Source organism: Crotalus tigris, unplaced genomic scaffold (genome assembly GCF_016545835.1).
Source record: "Crotalus tigris isolate CLP2741 ecotype Arizona unplaced genomic scaffold, ASM1654583v1 scf7180000018371.15429387391:27106975, whole genome shotgun sequence".
Classification (NCBI taxonomy): domain Eukaryota; kingdom Metazoa; phylum Chordata; class Lepidosauria; order Squamata; family Viperidae; genus Crotalus; species Crotalus tigris.
The window spans coordinates 13,622,114-13,643,822 of NW_024096970.1; the positions used below are offsets into that span (position 1 = coordinate 13,622,114).

A 21,709-nucleotide genomic window follows, 5' to 3' on the forward strand; every position below is an offset into this window, starting at 1 on the left:
AAGGTCCCAGACTCTGCTTTAGCCCCAGAGTTGCCACCATTGCTCATGATGCCGCTGTGCAGGACAGCTAAAAGAGCAGTGATGAGGGAAGATGGGTGGTTGGATGGAATTCAAGATGAGGCAATCCCATTTCTTACTGAGTCTCGGAACCGGAAGGAACGTCGCCAGGAATAGCTTGGACTCTGATAGGTGCTTGCCTAATGACTGGTGGGATTTAGTTAACAACAGCAACAGGGACTGGAGGATTGCTATTGCTAAGAATACCGTCATATGACATCACATTTTAAGTTCACACCACTTAGTGATGGAAAATACTACTACTACTACTGATAATGATGATAATGTTGGAAGGGACCTTGGAGGTCATTAGTTCAACCCTCTGCTCAGGCAGGAAAGCCTATACCATTTCAGACAAATGGCTGTCCAGTCTCTTCTTAAAAACTTCCACTGTTGGAACATTCACAGCTTCTGGAGGCAGGTCCTTCCATTGGTTAATTGTTCTAACTGTCAGAAAATTTCTCCTTAGTTCTAGGTTGCTTTTTTCTTTGATTAGTTTCCATCCATTGCTTCTTGTCCTGCCCTCAGGTGCTTTGGAGAATAGCTTGACTCCCTCTTCTTTGTGACAACCCGAGATATTGGATCACTGCTATCATGTCATCCCTCATCCTTGTCTTCATTAGACTAGACATACCCAATTCTAGTAAACGTTCCTTATATGTTTTAGCCTCCAGTCCCCTAATCAACTTTGTTGCTCTTCTCTGTACTCTTTCTAGAGCAGTGGTTCTCAACCTGTGGGTCAGGAACCCATTTGGGGTCGAACGACCATTTCACGGGGGTCGCCAAACAACGCAGTCCACCATTTTCCCCCCTTTTCCTTAGCTGCGCTACTCCCTTTTATTCTATTGGCTTTTGAAAGCCCATAGAATAGACTCTCTTGAATAGAGTCTAATTCTATTGGCTTTCAAAAGCCAATAGGAATTGATCAGGCTGTCTCTGCCCTGCTGAGCCCACCAAAAGTCCCATTCTGCAAACGGTGCTGCACCAGTTGAGTAGTCCTCGACTTATGACCAGTTGAGTAGTCCTCGACTTACGACCGGTTGGGGGGGGTCGCGGCATTAAAAAGGTTGAGAACCACTGTTCTAGAGTCTCAATAACTTTTTTACATCATGGTGACATTTTGGTCCCAATTTCCATTGTTAAGAGAGGTAGTATAATAGTAAAATTATACATCTCTTATCATACAGAATTCTGCTCTGCAAGCAGATTTTTTATTTTAACTTGGGTTTTGTTTTAATCTATATGGGCTTATAATAGTTTATTACAATGAGTAGGAAATGGATATATTACCTTATATTTGTTAATGAGCACTCTACTGCAAGTGGTCTGATAGTCTTCAGATTCTGTTCAATTTCTCTTAGACAAGTAATATCCACAATTCTGACTACACCTAAATCAATAAGGAATACCTGCAAAAGAATTGTTTAACTAAAATTTAGATAATGTGAGTTCTCTGTTGTTTACTAAATGTCTTTATGAATTAATCCGTTCTTTATTATTACTCGATATGAGTACAACCTCACCATAATTTTCTTCAACACTGCAATAACATATAATTACTAGCTTCATTAATAAAATAAACAGCACATTAATAAAATAAACGGCACATTAATCTGTGTTAGAGAATATTTATTATTTTGGACTTCTTTTGATTTCTAATTTTTAATGTTGACTTTTTACATTTTTACAAAAGACCAAGACCCGAGAGAGCAAAACATATAGAACTTATTTAGGTATATATTTTAATTTAATTTTTCAGATATTTTATTGCCAATGTGCTGCTCAGAGTGATGTACAGTATGTGAAATGGGCAGCCATATATAGCCATAAAGAAACAATTTTTATGGCCTGGATTTTAAGATACAATGTAAGGTATATAAATCATACTCTTGGATTTTAGTCTTACAAAGAGAAGAACTGGGGGGACATGGTAGCAGTCTTCTAATATCTAAGGGGTTGTTCAAAAAGAAAAGGGAGGTGGTCAACCTATTCTCCAAAGCACTTGAAGGCAGGACAAGAAGTAATGGATGGAAACTTATCAAGCAGAGATCCTACTCGGAACTAAGGAGAAATTTCCTGACAACTATTTCCTGAGAACAATTAACAAGTGGAATGGCTTGCCTCCAGAAGTTGTGGGTGTTCCATCACTAGAGGATTTCAAGAAGAGACTGGATAGCCATTTGTCTGAAATGGTATAGGATCTCCTGCTTGAGCAAGGAGTAGGACTAAAAGACTTTCAAGTCGCTTCAACTCTTATTCTGTTATTTACTCTTTTCTGAAGATTCACAATGCAACCAGATTTTTGGCATATAGAATTCTTCATTCGGAGCTTTCTAAGTCCAACAGTTTTACAATTGATTAAAGTTCATCGACAAGGAAGGAGAAAGAGGTGTCTGGTACATTCCGTTTATAGTATTTTCTAACTTCCAGCTATTCTATAAACTAGTGTCTCGTTCACATGCCATATTAAGCCAGAATTTGGTTAGTTTCATTCAGCAAACAATATTTAACAACGATCATTAGCTACATTATTTTTTATCTGCTCAACAAATAGTTAACAAATTACGATTAGACCAGGGTAAAATTATGCTGCAAAACATACTGTACTTACTGATGAATTCTTTCCAGTTATAAGAAACTGTTTTGCATCTGAAACAACTTCTTAAAATTTACCTCTACATCTTTTTCAGAAACAATCCTGATGATCTGGCCTCTTTGCCATTGATTCTGCTCACATATATAAGCTGCACAATTCATATCAACTTCCCAGTTAATTGCTTTATACTCTGTTTCAAAATAAGTAGCAATCATCTTTTCCTGTAACCTAAAAGTTTTAAAGTGAATCACACCATCAGTCTAGATTTTCAAAATGACTCTAAAAATTAATTTTGCGGATCTGTGCAAAAATGTCATTTCTTACTATTAAAATCCCTGTCAATCAGGACAACCTAATCAGTTCTAGCAAAGAAAACATGGCATATTGATTTAGTCTTTATGTTTTCATCTAAAATATATTTTGTGGCACCAAATTGCTCCCTTACCTTTTTAGAATTTTTTCTGATGACATAAAATGCACAAATATCTTGCTAGGAGATACAATGTGATTAATTTGCACTTGCAATTCTTTATTACTTTCCAAAACTAAATCTTCCATCCATGGCAAGTCTTCAATCTTAAGTTTTAATAAAGATTTCTCTGTTTTGAATATGTCCTCCAGATCAGGATCCCATATTTCATTATATGCTGTAGCAATCATTTTTTTATCACTATAAAAAGAAAATCAATTTCATTTATATTGGCATATACCTACTACCAATGCCAAAAAAGCTAAAATACGCCCAGTAATTACCATGTATACTTTGAAAATTGTAAATTTGCTCAAAGCTGCATATGAGAAATATGCTGAAATATTGTATAAATTCAGGACAGTTGTTATGACAAGCTAATAAGCATACTTACCCTGTTATGTAAGATGCTAAGCCCTCTTCAACCAAAAGATTATTCACACTGCCTGACTGCTTTGAGGGGACACATACACTTTGATAGAGCTCAACAGATAGTACATTGTCTTCTGCTTTTTCTACAAAGGGAGGAAAATACATTCAAATCTGCTGAATTTTTTTTTTTGGGGGGGGGAATTATCTAATGGTTCAATTATTCTGTATTCCAAATTAAGAACATAACTGTTTACATTTTGCTCTAAGCAGTGATTTGTGCTTAATATTGTGTGAACCCAACTAAATGTGGCTTAAGAGAAAATAACTATGAAAATAACATTAATTATGCCCTATAATCACCCAACATTATTTAAGCCTGAACTCCAAGGGGTTCTAATGAAATGAATTGATATATTAAATGAACTGGGTAATGGAGTTCTTCCTGCACTGCTGTTTAGACATATATGACCACCTAACAGCGTCCAGATAGTTAACTTAGCAAGGAAGTAGAAATTATAGCAGAACCTAAACATGCTGCAGGTATGATTTTCACAAGACCATTAGGAAGAATTAGCCATCATAGGACTCTCTCCTCCAAACAAGAACCAGAGTAAACAACAGTTCTTTGATCAGTTAATTGTTAACCTACAGATATTTATCTGAAAGTATTTTAACTTATATCATGAATAACAGAAAAGCAGCAGTATTAAAGAACAAATATATGAAGATAGTTAAAACATCCATATAATCATATGTCGATAATACCCAAAATCAACTGAAGACTGAAAACAGTAGTCCTTACTACTACTACTACTTTTACCACTACATGATGATGAAAAGGTAACCAGTCCTCACATTTATGACCTTTGGAGGACAGGACAGGGTATGGCAGAAAATCAAATCAAATCAAATCAAAAGAAATCAAAAATAATATCATTCACGGTTTCACTTGTTTTTATTATTTATCAAATTTATATGCCACTCATCTCTGTTTAACAATAAAATTGCCAATGTCAATGTGGTTACTGAACAAGGACTACCTGTAACATTAACCTGCTTGCAGTATTTGAGGAGGACTAGAGCCAATCATCTCTCATTTGAGAGTATTCCATTGGATGGGAACCATGACAGACAAAATAAATCACCTCATGAGAAGACGAACCCTCCATTGGTCTTTTCTGGATATCTTAAGCATGGATTTAATTCTGAGGGCACAGTGACTCATGTATCCTGATCCTGTAGTTTATACAGCTTTAAAGATAATTGCCAGCATTTTGAATGAGGTGTGGAAACCTACTGATAACCAAGACAATGTAACAGTAGTTTACACTGGCAATCTAGACACTGAGTTTTGTGCCAAGATGAAATGTCTAGGTTGTTTTCAAAATCAGCCCTAAGGTTTCTTGCAGTAGTCAACTAAATGGTGAGCAGGCTAGAAGTTAATATTCTCAGGGCAGAAAGATAAATACTTACCAGTAACAAAGCAGAGCATACATTTGTCCTGAATTAGTTGTTCAAATCTATCCTTTGATTGGACAGTCCATTCAGTGGCTCCTTTACATGGCCTAATATAAGCCAATTTGCACCTGATAGCCTGTGTTGCAAAATACAGACAGTTTAGCTGAGAAACCATTCTCATGACAGAAATACTTAGAAATATATTCTCATACATAGAAATTGTAATGATTTCCAAAACAACAAAAGTTAGATTCACACAACTTAAACTTCTTCCTTGTATTATTAGGTATTCCCAGACTCATTACTGGATTTTGATATTTATTTATTTGTATCCCGCCTTTATTATTTTTACAAATAACTCAAAGCAACCATTTTCCTCACAACCACCCTGTAAGATGGGTCGGTCTGAGAGACTGTGACTGGCCCAAGGTCAACCAGCTGACTTCCACGCTAAGGTGGGATTTGAACACATGGTCTCCCAGTTTGCAGCCTGGTGACTTAACCATTAGACCAAACTGGCTCTCTTATTCAGATTTTATACTATAGCAGATTGATCCATTTATACAATGGATTCTACCATGTTTTCCCCAAAATAAGACCTCACGGCGGCGATACCAACAGTCCTGCCCAGCCAGCCCACTTCTTCTGCGGCCGAAGGAGCAGCTTCATTCTGCAGCTGAGAATGGAGCTCAGGCCTGCATTTTGCTGTCAGAGGCTTTTCCAGAAAGTCTGTGCAGCTGAGGACCAAGCTATGGATTCAATCCATAGCTTGGTTCTTGGCTGCACAGGCCTTCCAGAAAAGCCTCTGACAGCGAAATGCAGGCCTGAGCTCCATTCTCAGCTGCAGAATGAAGCTGCTCCTTTGGCCGCAGAAGAAGTGGGCTGGCAAGGCAAGTGTTGATCCATGGGAAGCCTGGCTGCAATGGTAAACTCCACCTCCACCCTAGCTTGCGCCACGCCCCAAAACCAGGGCTTATTTTCGGGGTAGATCTTACTTTTGGGGAAACATGGTAAGGACAATGTATTAGAATGCTCAAGGCAAAATCTTCTAAGGAAATCATATGGTTCGTATACAGTATCTTGAGTATTACATTTTTACATATTTATTTAAATTCAAATATACTTTAAAGTAAATAAACATTGAAACAAACATTTAATTGATATTAAAATGAATGCAATCATTATTAAAGAAAATGCAAAAATTGTACAAGGTATCTTGGCAGTTTATCTAGATTCTATAAAATAGATGGTTTTTCTTACCTTTTCTGGGGGAACTAAAAACTCATCTTTTATTTTACACATTTCTTTTATATTTATTTTAGCAGTATTACCATAGTCAACATATTTAACTTCAACTTTTTGATGACCTGGCAATCCTTTGGGGAAAAAATGAAATTAGAAAAGATTTAGACTTTGAAATTATAACAAGAAATGTGTTTATCGGAATGAAAAACATCTGCAAAGTGTATTGATATGCCAATTTTTTTTCAGGTAGCCATCATCTTACTTCTTCTCCAAAGTTACATAAAAGAAAATGTCTCAATCTCTATGCTACAATTCCCTTCCTGATTTTAATTAATGCTAGAAAATCCAAGAAAATCAAAAAGTCTGTTATATATTTTTTTCTGGTATCAAAAATCAGCATTTGTTAGCCTGATCTGAATTAGAGATTTTTAAAAATATAACTGTCATTATAGAAATCCATATTGGCATACTATGCTTCAGTCCTGAAAACCAAAATCTGAAATCTATTTTCACATGGACAAAATATAAATTGTGATTTGGGCTTTTTTAAACCAGAATATCAGGACTCAAAGTACCCAAGTTGGAAGCAAACATAAATTTGAGAAAAAGCATAGCAAAATTTGCCATTGCTACAAGTGAGCAAACTTCATGTACAGTTATGAAGTTAACTATAAAAAAGTTATTAACCTGTAAGTCTTTATACTTATACTTTAATGACTTCATAATCCTAACCCTATAAAAAAGATTGGGCTAAAAGAAAAAATAGTGGTTCAAAGAAATCCAATGAACTCCAAAGTTGAAGGGTTCCTGCACCGGACATATCTTTCAAAGGTGAATTTCTTAATTACTACATTAGTCATATGTTGCCCAGAGAATAATGTTGCTTTTTATACATTTGTGATACAATGTCAAAACAAATATATTATCGGACTACAATAATCACAACATTGGATAGATGAAATGTTCTACAACGTTTCATTGGAAAAAGTTTTTGAATTGGAGATCAGAATAATTATGCATTCCAGATACTTACCAATCACCTGTGCTCTGTACCAAAGACCATCATCTTCAAATTTGGCCACACATGGTTGGCCTTGGGTTGGACAAAGGATTTGCAAGTCGGGTCCTAGTTCATTTTCATATACTTCTTCAACTTTCTTTAGAAAAGCTGCAAATTCGGGACCCTGTTCTAACTACCACAATGGAAAGAAAAATTAATTCCTTCATGCTAACATTTGGCACTACTATACTAATTTGCATAATCATATTGCTTATTTTCAGCTGAATTTGATGGTTCTGTACTTAATGCCACAGGAAGGGCTCAGAAAGATATAAGGGTTAGCAAAGATGCAACTGACGCAATCAAATATCAGCTTTCAAGCTGAAAGCCAAGTAGAAGCCACTTGCTACTCTGTATTTTAGCCTAATAGATGTTGCTTCCCCTTATAACTAACATTTTTATACATCTTGTTTTATTTTTTGCTTCCAATTGCTATTTTAATTGTAGTGCATTTTTCACTGAGTGTCTATAACTCTAAAAGTCAAATGTGAAAAAGACACATGCTTTTCCTTTATGCCATACAATTCCATAAATGCATTTAAATCACCAATTAATAGCTAATTATAAGACATGAAAAGCTGAATGATGAGAAAGAATGAATTACTGTATGGCATGGAAATAGACTGGAAAAATACGGTATATAAGAGGTAGAAGGAATCTCATGATCTGGAAATGCCCCTTTTTGACATTAACAAATCTCACAAATGTAGAAAAACCTGAACACTGCCCCTCTCTGAAACTGCTCACCACGCTTAAGGAGCATTGAATGCCAACTATTAGGAAGGAACACAAAGAAGGTTTTCCCTGCAACACCCTGGAGTTTTCAATCGGACTGAATGCTGACCCAGAGCAGATATCCAACGCTGTTCCCATTCGTTTAAAAATAAAAATAACATTTCCTTTCTGTTGTTTTTCATATTTATTGTCATTAGTTAGCAATGGCCCTAACCCTTCCATTCTTGGGTCTTGCTCACTTCAACTGGTAGTCCTGCTCACATTAGGAGTGGAACCAAAACATCCTATTTAAAAGCCACTAGGCCAGTGGTGGCAAACCTATGGCACGCGTGCCAGAGGCAGCACTCAGAGCCCTCTCTGTGGGCACGCATGCCATTGCCCCAGCCCCGCCTTCCCTGTGGCCCCCTCACCACTAGCCCTCCTGGAGGAGAGTCACTCCCGAGCGCAGCCTGCACAGAGCAGCACAGCCAAGGACATGGCAGCCAGGCAATGGGGACAAGACTTTGCCCTCACGGCCCATCACGCGCAGTTGATGGTGCGGGTGGAGGGCGTGGCCACCATGGTGCTGCTGGGCTGCCTGGGCAATCTGCGGCAGGCTGTGGAGGCAGTGAGTGGCCCCATGGGCAGGTGGGATGGGGCGAAGCAGGGGCGGAGGCAGTTTTTGGGCACTTGGTCTCTAAAAGGTTTGCCATCACTGCACTAGGCTGATCCATGCTGCCCCATGCTGTGTATCCCTAGAATTTAAAATAGCCATTTGTAAAATATAAACTGTTATTTGGGAACAGGTAAATAGTAATTAAAAGATATTAGGACAGAAATGGGAAACTCTATGAAATCACTTCTGTAAATTTAAACTACATGCCAGGCACACCAACCGCATCCCTATGATTGGCTATAACTCCCATTTGTAGATTTTTAGTGGCTATTTTTGGGTACAAGTATTCCTTGACTTGCAACCGTTCGTTTAACAACTGAAGGTATGACGATGATGAAAAAAGCGACTTACGACTGGTCCTCATGCATATTATGATTGTCGCAGCGTCCCCATAATCCCCACAAATGATCAAAATTCAGACACTTGGAAATAGGCCTGTATTTACGACTGCAGTGTTTCAGCAACCTTCTCGGGGGGCTTCTGACAAGCAAAGTCAGTGGGGGAAGCCAGATTCACTGAGCCACTCCATGATTCGCTTAATAACCATGGTGGTTCACTTAACAACCTTGGCAAAAACAATGATGGTATTGGGCACAACTCACTTAACGATTGCGTTGCTTAGTGACGGAAACTCTGGTCCCAATTGTACTTGTACTCTGAGGAGTTCCTGCATTATTTTGTTTTTATTCATCTGTAAGTGGCTGCGATTCAGGCAGCTCTGAAATGTATTTCTTTCAGCCCTGAATCCTTGCACTTTTTATTTTAAAAAAGCTTAGTTTAATTTTTTTTAATACTTTATATTAGTACTGAAAAAAGTACCAACATGAACAAAAACATTAAGACCACAGGTAATCCTTGACTTACAATACTTCATTTAGTGACCGTTCAAAGTTACAACATCACCGAAAAAAGTGACTTATGATTGTTTTTCACACTTACAACCACTGCAGAATCCCCATGGCCATGTGATCAAAATTTGGATGCTTGGCAACTGGTTCATATTTATGACGGTTGCGGTGTCCCAAGGTCATGTGATCGCCTTTTGCGACCTTCTGACAAGCAAAGTCAATGGGAGGAGCCAGATTCATTTAACAACCGTATTACTAATTTAACAACTGCGGCGATTCATTTGACAACCGTGGCAAGAAAGGTCATAAAATGGGGCACAATTCACTTAACAAATTCTCACTTAGCAACAGAAATGTTAGGCTCAATTGTAGTCATACGTCAAGAACTATGTGTACTAACATGAACGCTAACATTAAAATGCAACACTTACCAGCTGAATGTAGAAGTCGCCAGGGCTATTAATGTAACTAACAACAGCGGCAACCTCTGTATTTTCCCGTGGCATCACAGGTGGATAGTACTTCAGTGGTACAGCGTTTTCTGACCAATCAGAAAATTCATTCTGAAAGCTAATAAGGTAAAGAGATGAGAATAAACTGTTAATATGCAAGAGAAAGCAATCTGAGACTAAGTTTTACTAACTGTTAGTAGTCCTGAATATGAAATACAATTAAGACATGAAGCCTAGCTCTGAGAACAAATTACACAGAGTATCTTTTAAAAAGCTTTTTAGCTATGCATACCTTGCTAAGTCCAAGAAAACTAGAGCATCTCTGAGGGACACAGGCATGTCACTGCTTATTTTGTTTGCTGGAGGCTTCATAAGATCTACAATAAGCACACCATTCTCTTCTCTAAAAATTTTCATCAGAACAGCTTTGCTATTTACCATTCTCAAAAATTCTATCCTTGCTCCTCTACCCCAACCTTTTTCCTGTTGTGGACAGAAAAGCCAAACAGTTTAATTTTTTCTCAATCTTCTTCCTTCATTTCTTTAACTGTAAGTTAAACAGAATAAATTTTAAATAACTGCCTAGGAAGGTAGCTTCAGGATAAGGGGAAAAATCAAATTTATCCTTAGAAAAGTTTGATGAAAAATAATGCATGAGAAACACCAAAATAAATAGTCTTGAGTAATCTCCACTATAGCAAACTATAGGTTGTTCTCAACTTATAACCACCACAACTGGGGATCAGAAAATTAAACAGCACAGTTGTCAAGCAAAGCATCACATGACTGCTCCTGATGTTACAACCATATTTTGCAAAGTCATTAAGCAGGACATCATGTGATTGCGATTTGCAATCTTCCCTGATTTTGTCCCCACTGACTTTGCTTGTTGGAAGCTGGCTGGGAAGATTGCAAATTGCGATCATATGACCATAGATTGCAAGATTCACACTGGAAATGTGAGCTGGTTGACAAGTGCCTAAATCATGATTAAATGACTTTCTGGGATGATGCAACAGTTGTTAACTTTTTTCAGCATCATCATAACTTTAATCGGCCATTAAATGAATGGTTGCTATCAAGGACTACCTGTAGAAGGTACTCTGTAAAATAACTTTTATTAAGAATACTCAATAACCAGGAATTTTCTGTGGGTTTTTTATTTAGTTAATTAAAACATCATCACTCCAAGAAATCATAAAGTGAGATTTCCTAAACTTGAAATCAATCTTTTAATCTGGATAACTGGAGATAGAAATAGCATTTAGATTTATATACTGCTTTATAATGCTTTACAGCACTCTCTAAGTGGCTTACAGAGTCAGCATATCTGGGTCCTCAATTTACCAACCTCGGAAGGATAGAAAGCTGAGTCAACCTTGAGCCAGTCAGGATCGAAGGAATCAAACTTCTGTCAGTGAGCAGAGTTAGCCTGCAATACTGCATTCTAACCACTGCACCACCACGGCTCTTATGGTAGTTGAAAGCCTCTTTTGCCTGATCTAACAATGTAAGGTTTGATAATTGAAGGATTTGGAACTGGGGGAAGCTTGGAGCAGAATCAGAATAGTGTAGTAGTATCCCATTTAATAAGACTGAAGGAGATTTCTTGAAAAGTAAAGGATTCTTTTTTAGTCCCCTTATCTTTTTCCTGAAGGAAGACATGGCTCTGAGTCTTTGATCATCAGGAAATCCTTCCAATCTTTGTGTTTGAACAACTGAAACCCTTCAAATAGTGATGTGGACAAATTTGCCTTATATCAGTTGCCAGCCTGCCCCACAGCTCAGTCGGGAGGATCTCCCAGTAACAATAACTAAACTAATCTTTTGAAATGATATGATGAAGATTCTCAGAAGCAAACTTGTAGATTTGTGATTTTTTTTAAAACCGGTTGTACCTTTGCAAGATTTCTTTTATTCTAGGCAATCAATTCAGACCACTAAATACTTGATATTTAAGATTAAATCAGTAAAGGAATAGGCTATACTAGGGGTCCCCAACCAACTGGGCTGTGACCTGCTGCCCACCGGTCCACGAGAATGATTTGTGCATGTGCACAGGCACTAGCAGCTCTCTTGCACATGCAGCGGGCACCTGTACGCCACCACAGGTGCATATAGCTGCTTGCACATGCGTATGGGCATACGGGGCTGCGCGTGTGCGCACATTTCCCTGCTCCTCCCTTCTGGGCCACCAAGCCGGAAAGGTTGGGGAGCTCTGAGCTATACTGTGTATTAACTTTAACTGGTCACAAAAATACATACAAATTTACGTAAACTTCAGTCACTTTCAAATCCATTTAGAAAAAAAATGACATACATCTTGAGGAACAGTAGAACACAAGAAGCCTTTTTAAGCCCTCAAAATCTATTCTGGAAATACCATCCAGAGTAGGATTTAAAGTGCAGAGAGGTTACAATTACTCTTTCTTGTTCCATGAATGGAAACAGCTTCCAATGATAGAAGTATATCACTGGATGTTATTTCTGTGAAATTGCTTAGCAATAGCACTTAGACTTAAATACCGCTTCATAGTGCTTTACAGCTCTAAGCAGTTTACAGAGTCAGCATATTGCCCCCAACAATCTGGGTCCTCATTTTACCAACCTCAGAAGGATGGAAGGCTGAATCAACCTTGACTCGGTCAGGATTGAACTGCTGGCAGTTGACAGAATTACCCTGCAATACTGTACCACCATGGCTCTTAAATCATCAAAATAAGTTCACAACTAGCAGTGAATTAGAGATAAAATTCCCAAACACTCAATTCAGACATCATGTTCCATTATGATTTATATTAATCACAAAACTCAAACCACTGTGTGAGTTGTAAGTATACCACAAATTATGTTTTACAGCTGCTCATTTCCTTCTATTTCTCTCCTCTTGGAATATGTTTCAAAAAGACACTCTCATTTCATTAGCATAGTAGCTTCTAGAAGCATAATGGTTGTGAAATATGGTTTACTTCAAACCAAACCTCAGAAAATTTTGCATACAGTATTCACAAGCATTATTTGACTTAAATAGAATCCTCCCAGAAGGTTCTAGAATATTAGGTATATCTGTTCCCCTTGCTTCAGGAATCTCTATCCTCATCTATAGAAGTATCAAAAATTCCTCCATAACTGCTATAAAGAAAAAAATCAATGAGACTATAAAAACATTTAAATAAACAATGAAAAAAGGCAGCCAATATAATTCTCACTTACTGAATCCTTAGGAACAATGCCCTTTAGTGAACACTGTAGGGCTAGCTTACTTATACCTCTGAGCCGAGTCTCTAAAGATAAATCCATTTTTCTTACAACCAAACATAGATCTTCAACCATCATGTATTTAAGAGTAACATGTTCTGGATTCACAGTAACTTCATTAGGTACTCTGATGGCAGAAGAAAAAAACCCACATATGGTTTCATTATGCAGTTTGGAATATCATACATTAAGAGGTCATTTCACTAATATTGATATTTATACCGTATGTGAATCACAAAAAAGAGATAGACAGTCCTTGACTTACTGTGGTAATTGGGACTGAATCTCCTTGTTAAGTGATGTGGTCCTAAAGCATTACTGCAACAGCAATCTCTTCAGTCTTGTTTGCCATTTTAACCAAATGCCAGAAGACATTGCTTCATGGTTGTAAAGCCTGTTCTCCACCAGGCAATCAGGCTAGCACAATTCCTTACTGCAAATGCTGGAGACCAGAGAGTATTCTAGCCAATTTGGGGCAATTGCTTTGTTTTCATTTTATTTTAGTTTACTGAGCTGTGTTATTTTTATAGTGACTACAATTTGTTATTTCCCAATTTTTGAAACTTATTGGTTTCGCTGTATAAGTCGCAAAGTCTTTTGGCTATAGTGGAATACAAGCTAAATAAATAACTTAGAATAAGCGAACACTAATTCAGAAAATAACCAGCACATGAATAGTAGCTATCTGAAAGGACTGTAAAAGATCTGCAGAAGTACTACTTTGGGAGCGTGACCTCTTCACTATATGCGAAAAATAATTCAACTTTTGATTTATCTGGATTCAATTTTTACCTTTTTCCAGAGCATTCCACAATATTATTGAAATGGTAACCAATAAAGGAACATAACTCATTTGTAGAAGGGGAAAAAAGACCCTTATGTCATCTACTTATATCCCCTATAACACTCTATTGCAGCGATTCCCAACCTTTCAAGCTTGGCAGCCTAGCCCAGTGCGGGAGGCGTGTGAGTGGCAGGTGCACATGCACACGCACAGCTCCATTTGCGCAAGCAGCATGAGCGTGCACCCTACACTGATGTGAAGCTTCACGCATGAGCAGAGTTACTTGCGCTCACGCACAAAGCTCCATTTGCGCGAGCGGCAGGCACTTGTGCTCACACGCAAAGTTACACTTGTGTGAGCAGAGGACACTTGTGCTCAAGCATGAAGCTCCACTTGTGCAAGGGGCGGGCCCTCCGAGTGGAGCTTCAAGTGGGCACATGTGCTTGCCCAACTCACCTATGGCCCAGTAGTGGGATGTGGCCTGGGGATTGGGGATCCCTGCTCTATCAAACTATGCAACAGGATAACTAATAACATCTCTCTATCATGTTCCAGCCAGAAGTAAGATTAAAAAAAATCAAATTCATTCTGAAGCCTCTGGTGACTCATCATTCACTAAATCATTTTGGGCAGAAATGATAATTTCAAAACCAGCTTATAATTACACAAAAAATGGGAAAATCTAAACATGATAGATTTGAACAAAATGTATTTAAAATTATTCATACCCTGAAATAATTAAAGCTTCTGGATGCCCAAAGTCTATAAGGAATACTTTCATAATTGCAATATCACAAATTTTGTATTTTGTCAGACCACAAGGTTTCCCCTCATTTGTATTCAGGAGTGGAATTAGTTCAATTATTTCTGCACGGCACCACAATCCATGTTCTTTACTTTTAACCAAAATCCTTGTGCCTGAAATACATTAAAATTTAAATATCTTTAAATTCATTGCAACTTTTAAACATTATTAAGAAAGGATATTTATAGAACTGTTGAATGGTTTCATTCTTCAATTCAATCTTTTTCATTTAAAATTTGTCTGAAAGTAAGAATAGAGGTTTTACTTTTGGGAAAGTTCTTAGGGCTGCAAAACTCTGGCTAGTCATGAGATGGCAGCAAAATTCCATTAATAAAACATGGTATTCGCATAAGGTTTTACTAAAAAGAATGCATCTGTACAGCTAGCAAACATAGTTCACAATCATTTTTCAAATTTCAAAATAAATGAAGCAACCCCAACCAAAATCTGAATACAATACCCATGAAGAAATAAACAATAAAACTTTAGAATTAGAAGATGGTTTAGCTTAATCCAGGGGGCACAATGGTTCAGTGGATAAAGATCCTTAGCTTGTTATTGGAAAGCTGGCAGCCCAGGTTTGAGACCTGAGCACTGTGTGACGGTGGGAGCTGCCGTTACTTGCCCTAGCTCAGGGATAGGCAACCTTGGCTTTTTTATGACTCGTGGACTTCAATTCCCAGAATTCCTAAGCCAGCCATGCTGGCTCAGGAATTCTGGGAGTTGAAGTCCACGAGCCAAGGTTGCCTACCCTTGCCCTAGCTCCGGCCCATCTAGCAGTTCGAAAGCATGCAAATGTGAGTAGATAAATAGGTACCACTTTGGTGGGAAGGTAACAGCGTTTCGTGCGTCACAACATGCTGGCCACATGACTACAGAAGTGTTTTTGGACAACACTGACTCCTTCAGCTAAGAAACAGAGATGAGCACCACCCACTAAAGTCAGACATGACTGGACAGGGGAAATCTTTTACATTTAGCAAAACCAACAAAAATTCAGGAAGTATTGTTACCTAGTTCCAAAATGTCAATAGGAGATAAATAGTTATTCCTACAATAGTATTTCAAAACTTTTTCCAAATAGATTGCAGTTTTCTTTTGGGAAACTTTCCGAACATAGAAGTGACATGGATTTATTACAGAACTGACAATAACATATTCAGGAATTTCTGTGTAAGATAGAATATAAAAGAATGAATAAAATCAAATAATAAGCAAGTTTTTATACATAAATATATATAAAAATCAAGTTATTTGTGCAGAAATTTTTTTATTTGTTAATTTTATTTGCCACCTATCTCACTTTGGGTTAGACGGCTTACCATAATAAAAACAAAGAAACAAAATGAAATATAAACAAAACAGAAGTAAAATAATAGAACAATAAAATAAACAATGAAAAAGAAAATAACATGGATACATCAATATCATAACAATATGAAATAAAGGGTCCATTAAGTAATTAGCAAACTGGATTTCTACACAGAAAAACATGCTGAATGAAATTGCAAAACATTTACTTGAAAACAGCAGCATTTGGCTCAACCTTTAACTGTTTTAGAATTAATATCGATCTATTTACATCTCTCAATAATAGTTATGTTACATTTGAAATATTAAAAATCAATACACTTGGCTATTCCAAATGAAGCATTTTTTGCTTTACAACCAGTTATCAAGTGAAAAAAGTGTATTCTATTCCATAAACTTCCTCTTATGTACTCCAGCTACATTTTCAAAGTTATTGTTTAAAAAAAGGGATGGTAGCATTTCTTTCTATACAGTATTTCAAAAATCAAACTATTGAACCAATCAATGTGACATTTTGTTTTGCCAGATCATAGTTACATACCAGCCTTTAACTCAGATGGGACCTGCTGTATTTGAAAAAGACTCTTCTGATATGTAGATTTGCGATATTCTGTAGAAAATGCTTGGAGGAAAAACACAAATATATTTAATAAACTTCAGATGTCAATATTATTCACCTGGAACAAATTTATTGAAAAACTGATTGTACAACTGAAACTTAACAACCAGCCTTCTAAAGCCAAGTTCAGAAGTCAAGCTTACAGTTTTCCATTTTGCCCTGAGAAATCTATTCTGAGAAATCCCAGGAGTCACACACAATGGCATTGTCAGGTATTGTGTGTGTTAAAACCAGCAAGATAATGGGGGATGCCACCTGTATGAAAGTAGCGGAATGGGACAATTAGCTCCTCACTGCTGCCACCTCGCTCCAGCTAACTTGCGGTGGAGATAACTCGTTGCAAGCCTGGGCCTTTCACTCTGGTTTCCAAATGTGTTTGTGCATATGTGTCTTGCTTAGCCTGTCATTTAGGGGGGTACTGGAAAGCGAGGCAAGGAAGCCTTCAGAGAAGGAATGCGGGTGGCAGGAACTTTCACCTCACTTAAACTGGGCCAGCTTTAGAAACCAGAGCAGAAGGCTCAGGCTCGTGGTGAGGTGTCCCCATGGTGAGTTAGCCAGGTGGCTGGGGCAAAGTGGTGATGTTGAGTTGGCAGTGGCGAGGTAGCGGCGGTGAGTTATCATATTAAAAAAGGGATACAATATGTAACTCTTCATGAGTTGCTCTTTACCAGGAAAAAGCATTCTCAATTTTAGAGTGAGTTATCTGTGATTCTTTAGTTTAAAAAAGTGGACCATTTGTTGTTCTTGATTGCTCAACCACAGCTCTCAGTAACTCTAGTCATCATACTCCGTGGTTATGGGAAGCTCAGAACTATAGTTCAGCATCTGGTGTTTGCTCTGCTATTGCAAAATACTATGTGTACTGTGTGTACACACAAACACACTACACACACACACACACATATATATGAACTATGAACACTTTGAAAGAAAAATCATAACTGTAATGTAACAAATTACATAAAGAGCTTTAAAGGGGTTTAAAGCTCCTACTCACTTTCTTGATCATCTTCAATTATTTCTTCAATGATAACATCTGGTGTAGATGCGACCTGAGATAATGCAGCAGTGTGTTTCTGAATGGATAATGGAGCCATTTCTTGCAGGTGGGCCTCTTCAAAACATATATCATCAAATTCTTCCGAAGGAGGAATTACATCAACTTCTTTAACAAGATTTATATATACTTGATGTGAAGTATCAAGTTCATTATTCATTTTTAGAGAGCTGTCTTCAAAGTTGTACCTATGTTGACCAATTATTAATTGAATACTGTTTGTTCATTAAACACCATTTTAGCACAAAAGATCAAATAAGCAATAGAAATAATGGAAAGCCCTTTGACTTTAAAACTACTTTAATTTCCCTTAAACCTAAAATCTAAATATATCCTCTAATAATTTATTTTCAGAACGCTTTCAGATTTCTTTACCAAACTCTTACAGCAAAATCACTGATTTTTCAATATTTTTTTTCATTTTTAACTTCACTTTTATCAGAAGAAAAAATATTTTAAAAAACAGAAAATACCGCCATAAAGAAAATAATTGAAAGAAAAGAAGCTAAAAAAATGAGGTATGGTATCCATATACCTCACCATAAAATTTATGCATTTGTATTGAGTATGTCTATCCAGAAAGGCATCTGTACATGAAAGAAATCACTTCAGAAAAAAATCATTAGTATGGATAATAAATGACTAAGATAAACCTATATACAATTTGATTCTTTAAAACTTCAATATTGTATACATTTTTCAGCCAAATTCCGATCCTTTTAAAGATAGTGGTCCAAAGAAAGATGTACTTTAAGTACTCATGAAGACTCATCTAGTAGCAACATTAATCAATTTCATTTTATAATTCTTATACAATACAATCTAAAGAAACATCAAAATCTACTTTTGTGTACTGCTTCTTATGGACTATTTTCTGTGGATGATCTTTTGTGGTCAAATCATTAACTTTCAGTTTCTGCTATATGCTAGCTTAAGTTCCAATGATATATAAATGTGCCTTTTGCTCCCAAATTTCCCTACTTCTCTGACATAACCACAGAGTCAGGAAAAAAAATCTTTATTTGATGTATCTTAACTTATATACTTTGACACATTATAGGCAGTTTTTCACTGGTCTGAACTTATTTTAATACAGTAATCTATAATAAATCTAACCATGGTTGTAACAATTCCAGATTCAGCAGTTTTAAAAAATTCTGATCTTATCACCAGCTGCCCCCATGGACAAGAATGAGACAAAACTAATGTATATAGCGTGTAAGCTTCGATTTATACATTACACGTAAACCATAATATAATTTCTTCATATTTAAATTTGCATCCTAGGCACTGTAAATTGTAAACTATGATTTATAGATTTTTGCTCTATGTGACCAGGACATTTTTAATTGCTCATTAAAACAAATCTTGGTTTGCCATTTATATCCATACCAAACTCACTTTATTGAATAGAGGCATATAACTCTGGAAAGGCTGAGGACTGAATTTGATCACAGATGCTTAATGGAAGCCTGATTCCCTAATTGTATAATAATTATCCAATTGTATTTCATTTAAAACATAACCAACTCTCACATATTTAATTATTTTTGTCTCCTATTCAATTAAAAATTACAATTTGGAGAATATTTTATTCAATACAATACAACCAATATTTTGAGGAGCCACAGACTGGATCTTTCTGCTGCTGGTCCCGTGAATATCAAATATCTCATAATTGCTACTCACAGGAATTATGCCAAATACCACTGAAAATGAGCAAACTAGATATATTGATCCTAACAGAAAATCTCACTTGTCTTTATGTCAACTGAACTGTTCATTTTGTTCCAGGGGCTTCTGCACAGTACTTAATAATGGAAACATTTCTAAATAAAGTTCATTGACAGCATGATCAAAAGTACAAATGCAATTTGTAGTTACTGCCCCGAAAATAACCAGAAATCCTATTTCTGATTGGAACCAGTTGGCTGTTTTCACATTACAGCTAAAATTTCCCTCAAGTTGAGCTTCAATGTTTTTCTTTTTTTTCAACGAATAGGGTAGTTCCCATTTCTTTTCCCAAGATTTTTTTTTTACCAATTTTATTTATACAAATTTTATACTTAAAGCTTTGGAATTGTTCTTCAAACCAAAAACTAACTAGGGTTAGATCTTTTATTTTTAAGATCAGCCATGGTTATATAGGTGCTGTCTCCAGTTTATTTCCTTTTCTTAGTATTGTTTGTTCTTTATACCTGTAAGTGTCTCAGTAGAAGATAGACTGTTATACAAACTGAAAAAATCTAAGGTAGCCGAACAAAACCATTATGTTTCAAATACACGCAAAATACTTACACATTTGAGGCATCATAGGAAAATTTACCTATCTTTTCAAACATATGGTTTATCTCATCATAGTCCATGTAAAACCTGCATTAGGAATATACAATCCATATTACAAATATATTTTCTGGACATATTGTAAGCATATAATTGAGTTTTTGGTATTTAATTGATGAGTTCAGATGGATACAAAACTAACTCCTCCCACCAAAAGAATAGTTTTCATTAGTGGAATGAGGAGATATATTAAGGAGAGGTGGTTTTAAACTGGAACAAAGACATTAATAACATGCATTATGCTACTAACACCACTGCAATAGCTGGAAATACAAAGGATCTGGAAGTCACTAAGTCAAAAAGCACAATGAAAAAAATGGGACTAAAATTAAATATAAAGACCACAAAACTAATGACAACAGGTAGAACAAGAGTCTTAGAATTGACAATGAAGATTCTGAACTGGTGGATACTTCTACCTTTTAGGATCAATCATCAACAGTAAAGAAACAAGCAGTCAAAAAGTACACTGCAGACTAGAGGTCAATACAGCAGATATGAGGCTTTAGAAAAGATATTCATATGCCATGATGTGTCTATATCTATAAAGATTAGAATCATGCAAGCCAGATACTCTATGGAAGTAAAAAAAAAATGGACTTTTAAGAAGCAAGACAGAAAAAGTACTGACACTTTTGAACTTTGGGTGTTGGAAAAACTCCTGAGAATATAATAGACAGCCAAGAAAACAAACTGATGGATCATTGAACAAATTAATCCAGAGTTGTCACTCAAGGCACAAATGACCAACCTCAAAATTATTCTGCACTTCATATACATTATGTGTAGACCTGTCTCTCCAAAAAAAAGTCTCTAATGCTGAGAAAGATAGAACAGAAGAAGAAAATGACTGGCAGCCAGGTGGATGAACTCAGTTAGTGGCAATGAATGCACTATTGAAAGTATTGAAAAAAACAAGTTAGTGACAGTCATCATGGAGAAAATCTAACTACATATATGGTCATTTAAAGTTGAAAATGACTCAGTGGCACATAATCAGTTAGTGAATCTTGAATTCAGTTAGTGAATCATGAATTATAGTTATCGTGCAAACCTAATAATTTGTGGCTTATTAAATCATTTGCTATTAAATAATTAAGACCTCTATATCAATCAAGTCTTTGAAAATTCTTTTATGATTTCAATATGATTTTAATTTGACTTTGTTTGTATCATAGGCTTTATTTTAAATGTAGAATCTTTAACATTCTTACTGTGCAATTGGGTTTACTCAGAAGACTGCAAATATGAAATCATTTGAGCTTATTTTCAATAAATTAGTTGGATCCACTGTAGTCATACTAGCAACTAAAATTTATTTTAATACTCCTTATACACAAAAATGAATGGGCTAAAAACCCCTAGAGTTTTCCAGAAACATACCTTGGAAGTGTTCTTTTTTTCAGATTATTTAGTTTTAAGACTTCTTCTTCAATTGATACATTTAAGTTGCAAAGAGCCTTGAAGAATAATGAGTCCTTATTCAATTTTCAATACAACATAGCAAGCAGTTATGTAGAAAATACATGATTGAGAATTGAATGCCACAATTCATATTTTACTTTATATTTGTTTCCCTTTGACA

At 36.3% G+C, this 21,709-nt stretch overlaps 1 protein-coding gene across 2 annotated transcripts in view; it reads right to left on the reverse strand.

Moving 5' to 3' along the window:
• The window catches only part of RNF17 (ring finger protein 17), a 52,538-nt gene that overhangs the window by 23,295 nt on the left and 7,534 nt on the right, over nt 1–21,709 (reverse strand). For both annotated transcript variants that reach the window (XM_039351508.1, XM_039351509.1), the window contains exons 6-21: nt 21,508–21,584; nt 20,080–20,154; nt 17,722–17,969; nt 16,647–16,727; nt 15,808–15,963; nt 14,718–14,907; nt 13,161–13,332; nt 10,240–10,430; nt 9,927–10,065; nt 7,231–7,390; nt 6,213–6,328; nt 4,968–5,088; nt 3,517–3,637; nt 3,099–3,323; nt 2,731–2,881; nt 1,348–1,466 (exon numbers count right to left, since the gene is read on the reverse strand). In XM_039351508.1, coding sequence (XP_039207442.1) covers nt 1,348–1,466; nt 2,731–2,881; nt 3,099–3,323; nt 3,517–3,637; nt 4,968–5,088; nt 6,213–6,328; nt 7,231–7,390; nt 9,927–10,065; nt 10,240–10,430; nt 13,161–13,332; nt 14,718–14,907; nt 15,808–15,963; nt 16,647–16,727; nt 17,722–17,969; nt 20,080–20,154; nt 21,508–21,584 — 2,342 coding nt within the window. The remainder of the gene's footprint in view (nt 1–1,347; nt 1,467–2,730; nt 2,882–3,098; nt 3,324–3,516; nt 3,638–4,967; nt 5,089–6,212; nt 6,329–7,230; nt 7,391–9,926; nt 10,066–10,239; nt 10,431–13,160; nt 13,333–14,717; nt 14,908–15,807; nt 15,964–16,646; nt 16,728–17,721; nt 17,970–20,079; nt 20,155–21,507; nt 21,585–21,709) is intronic.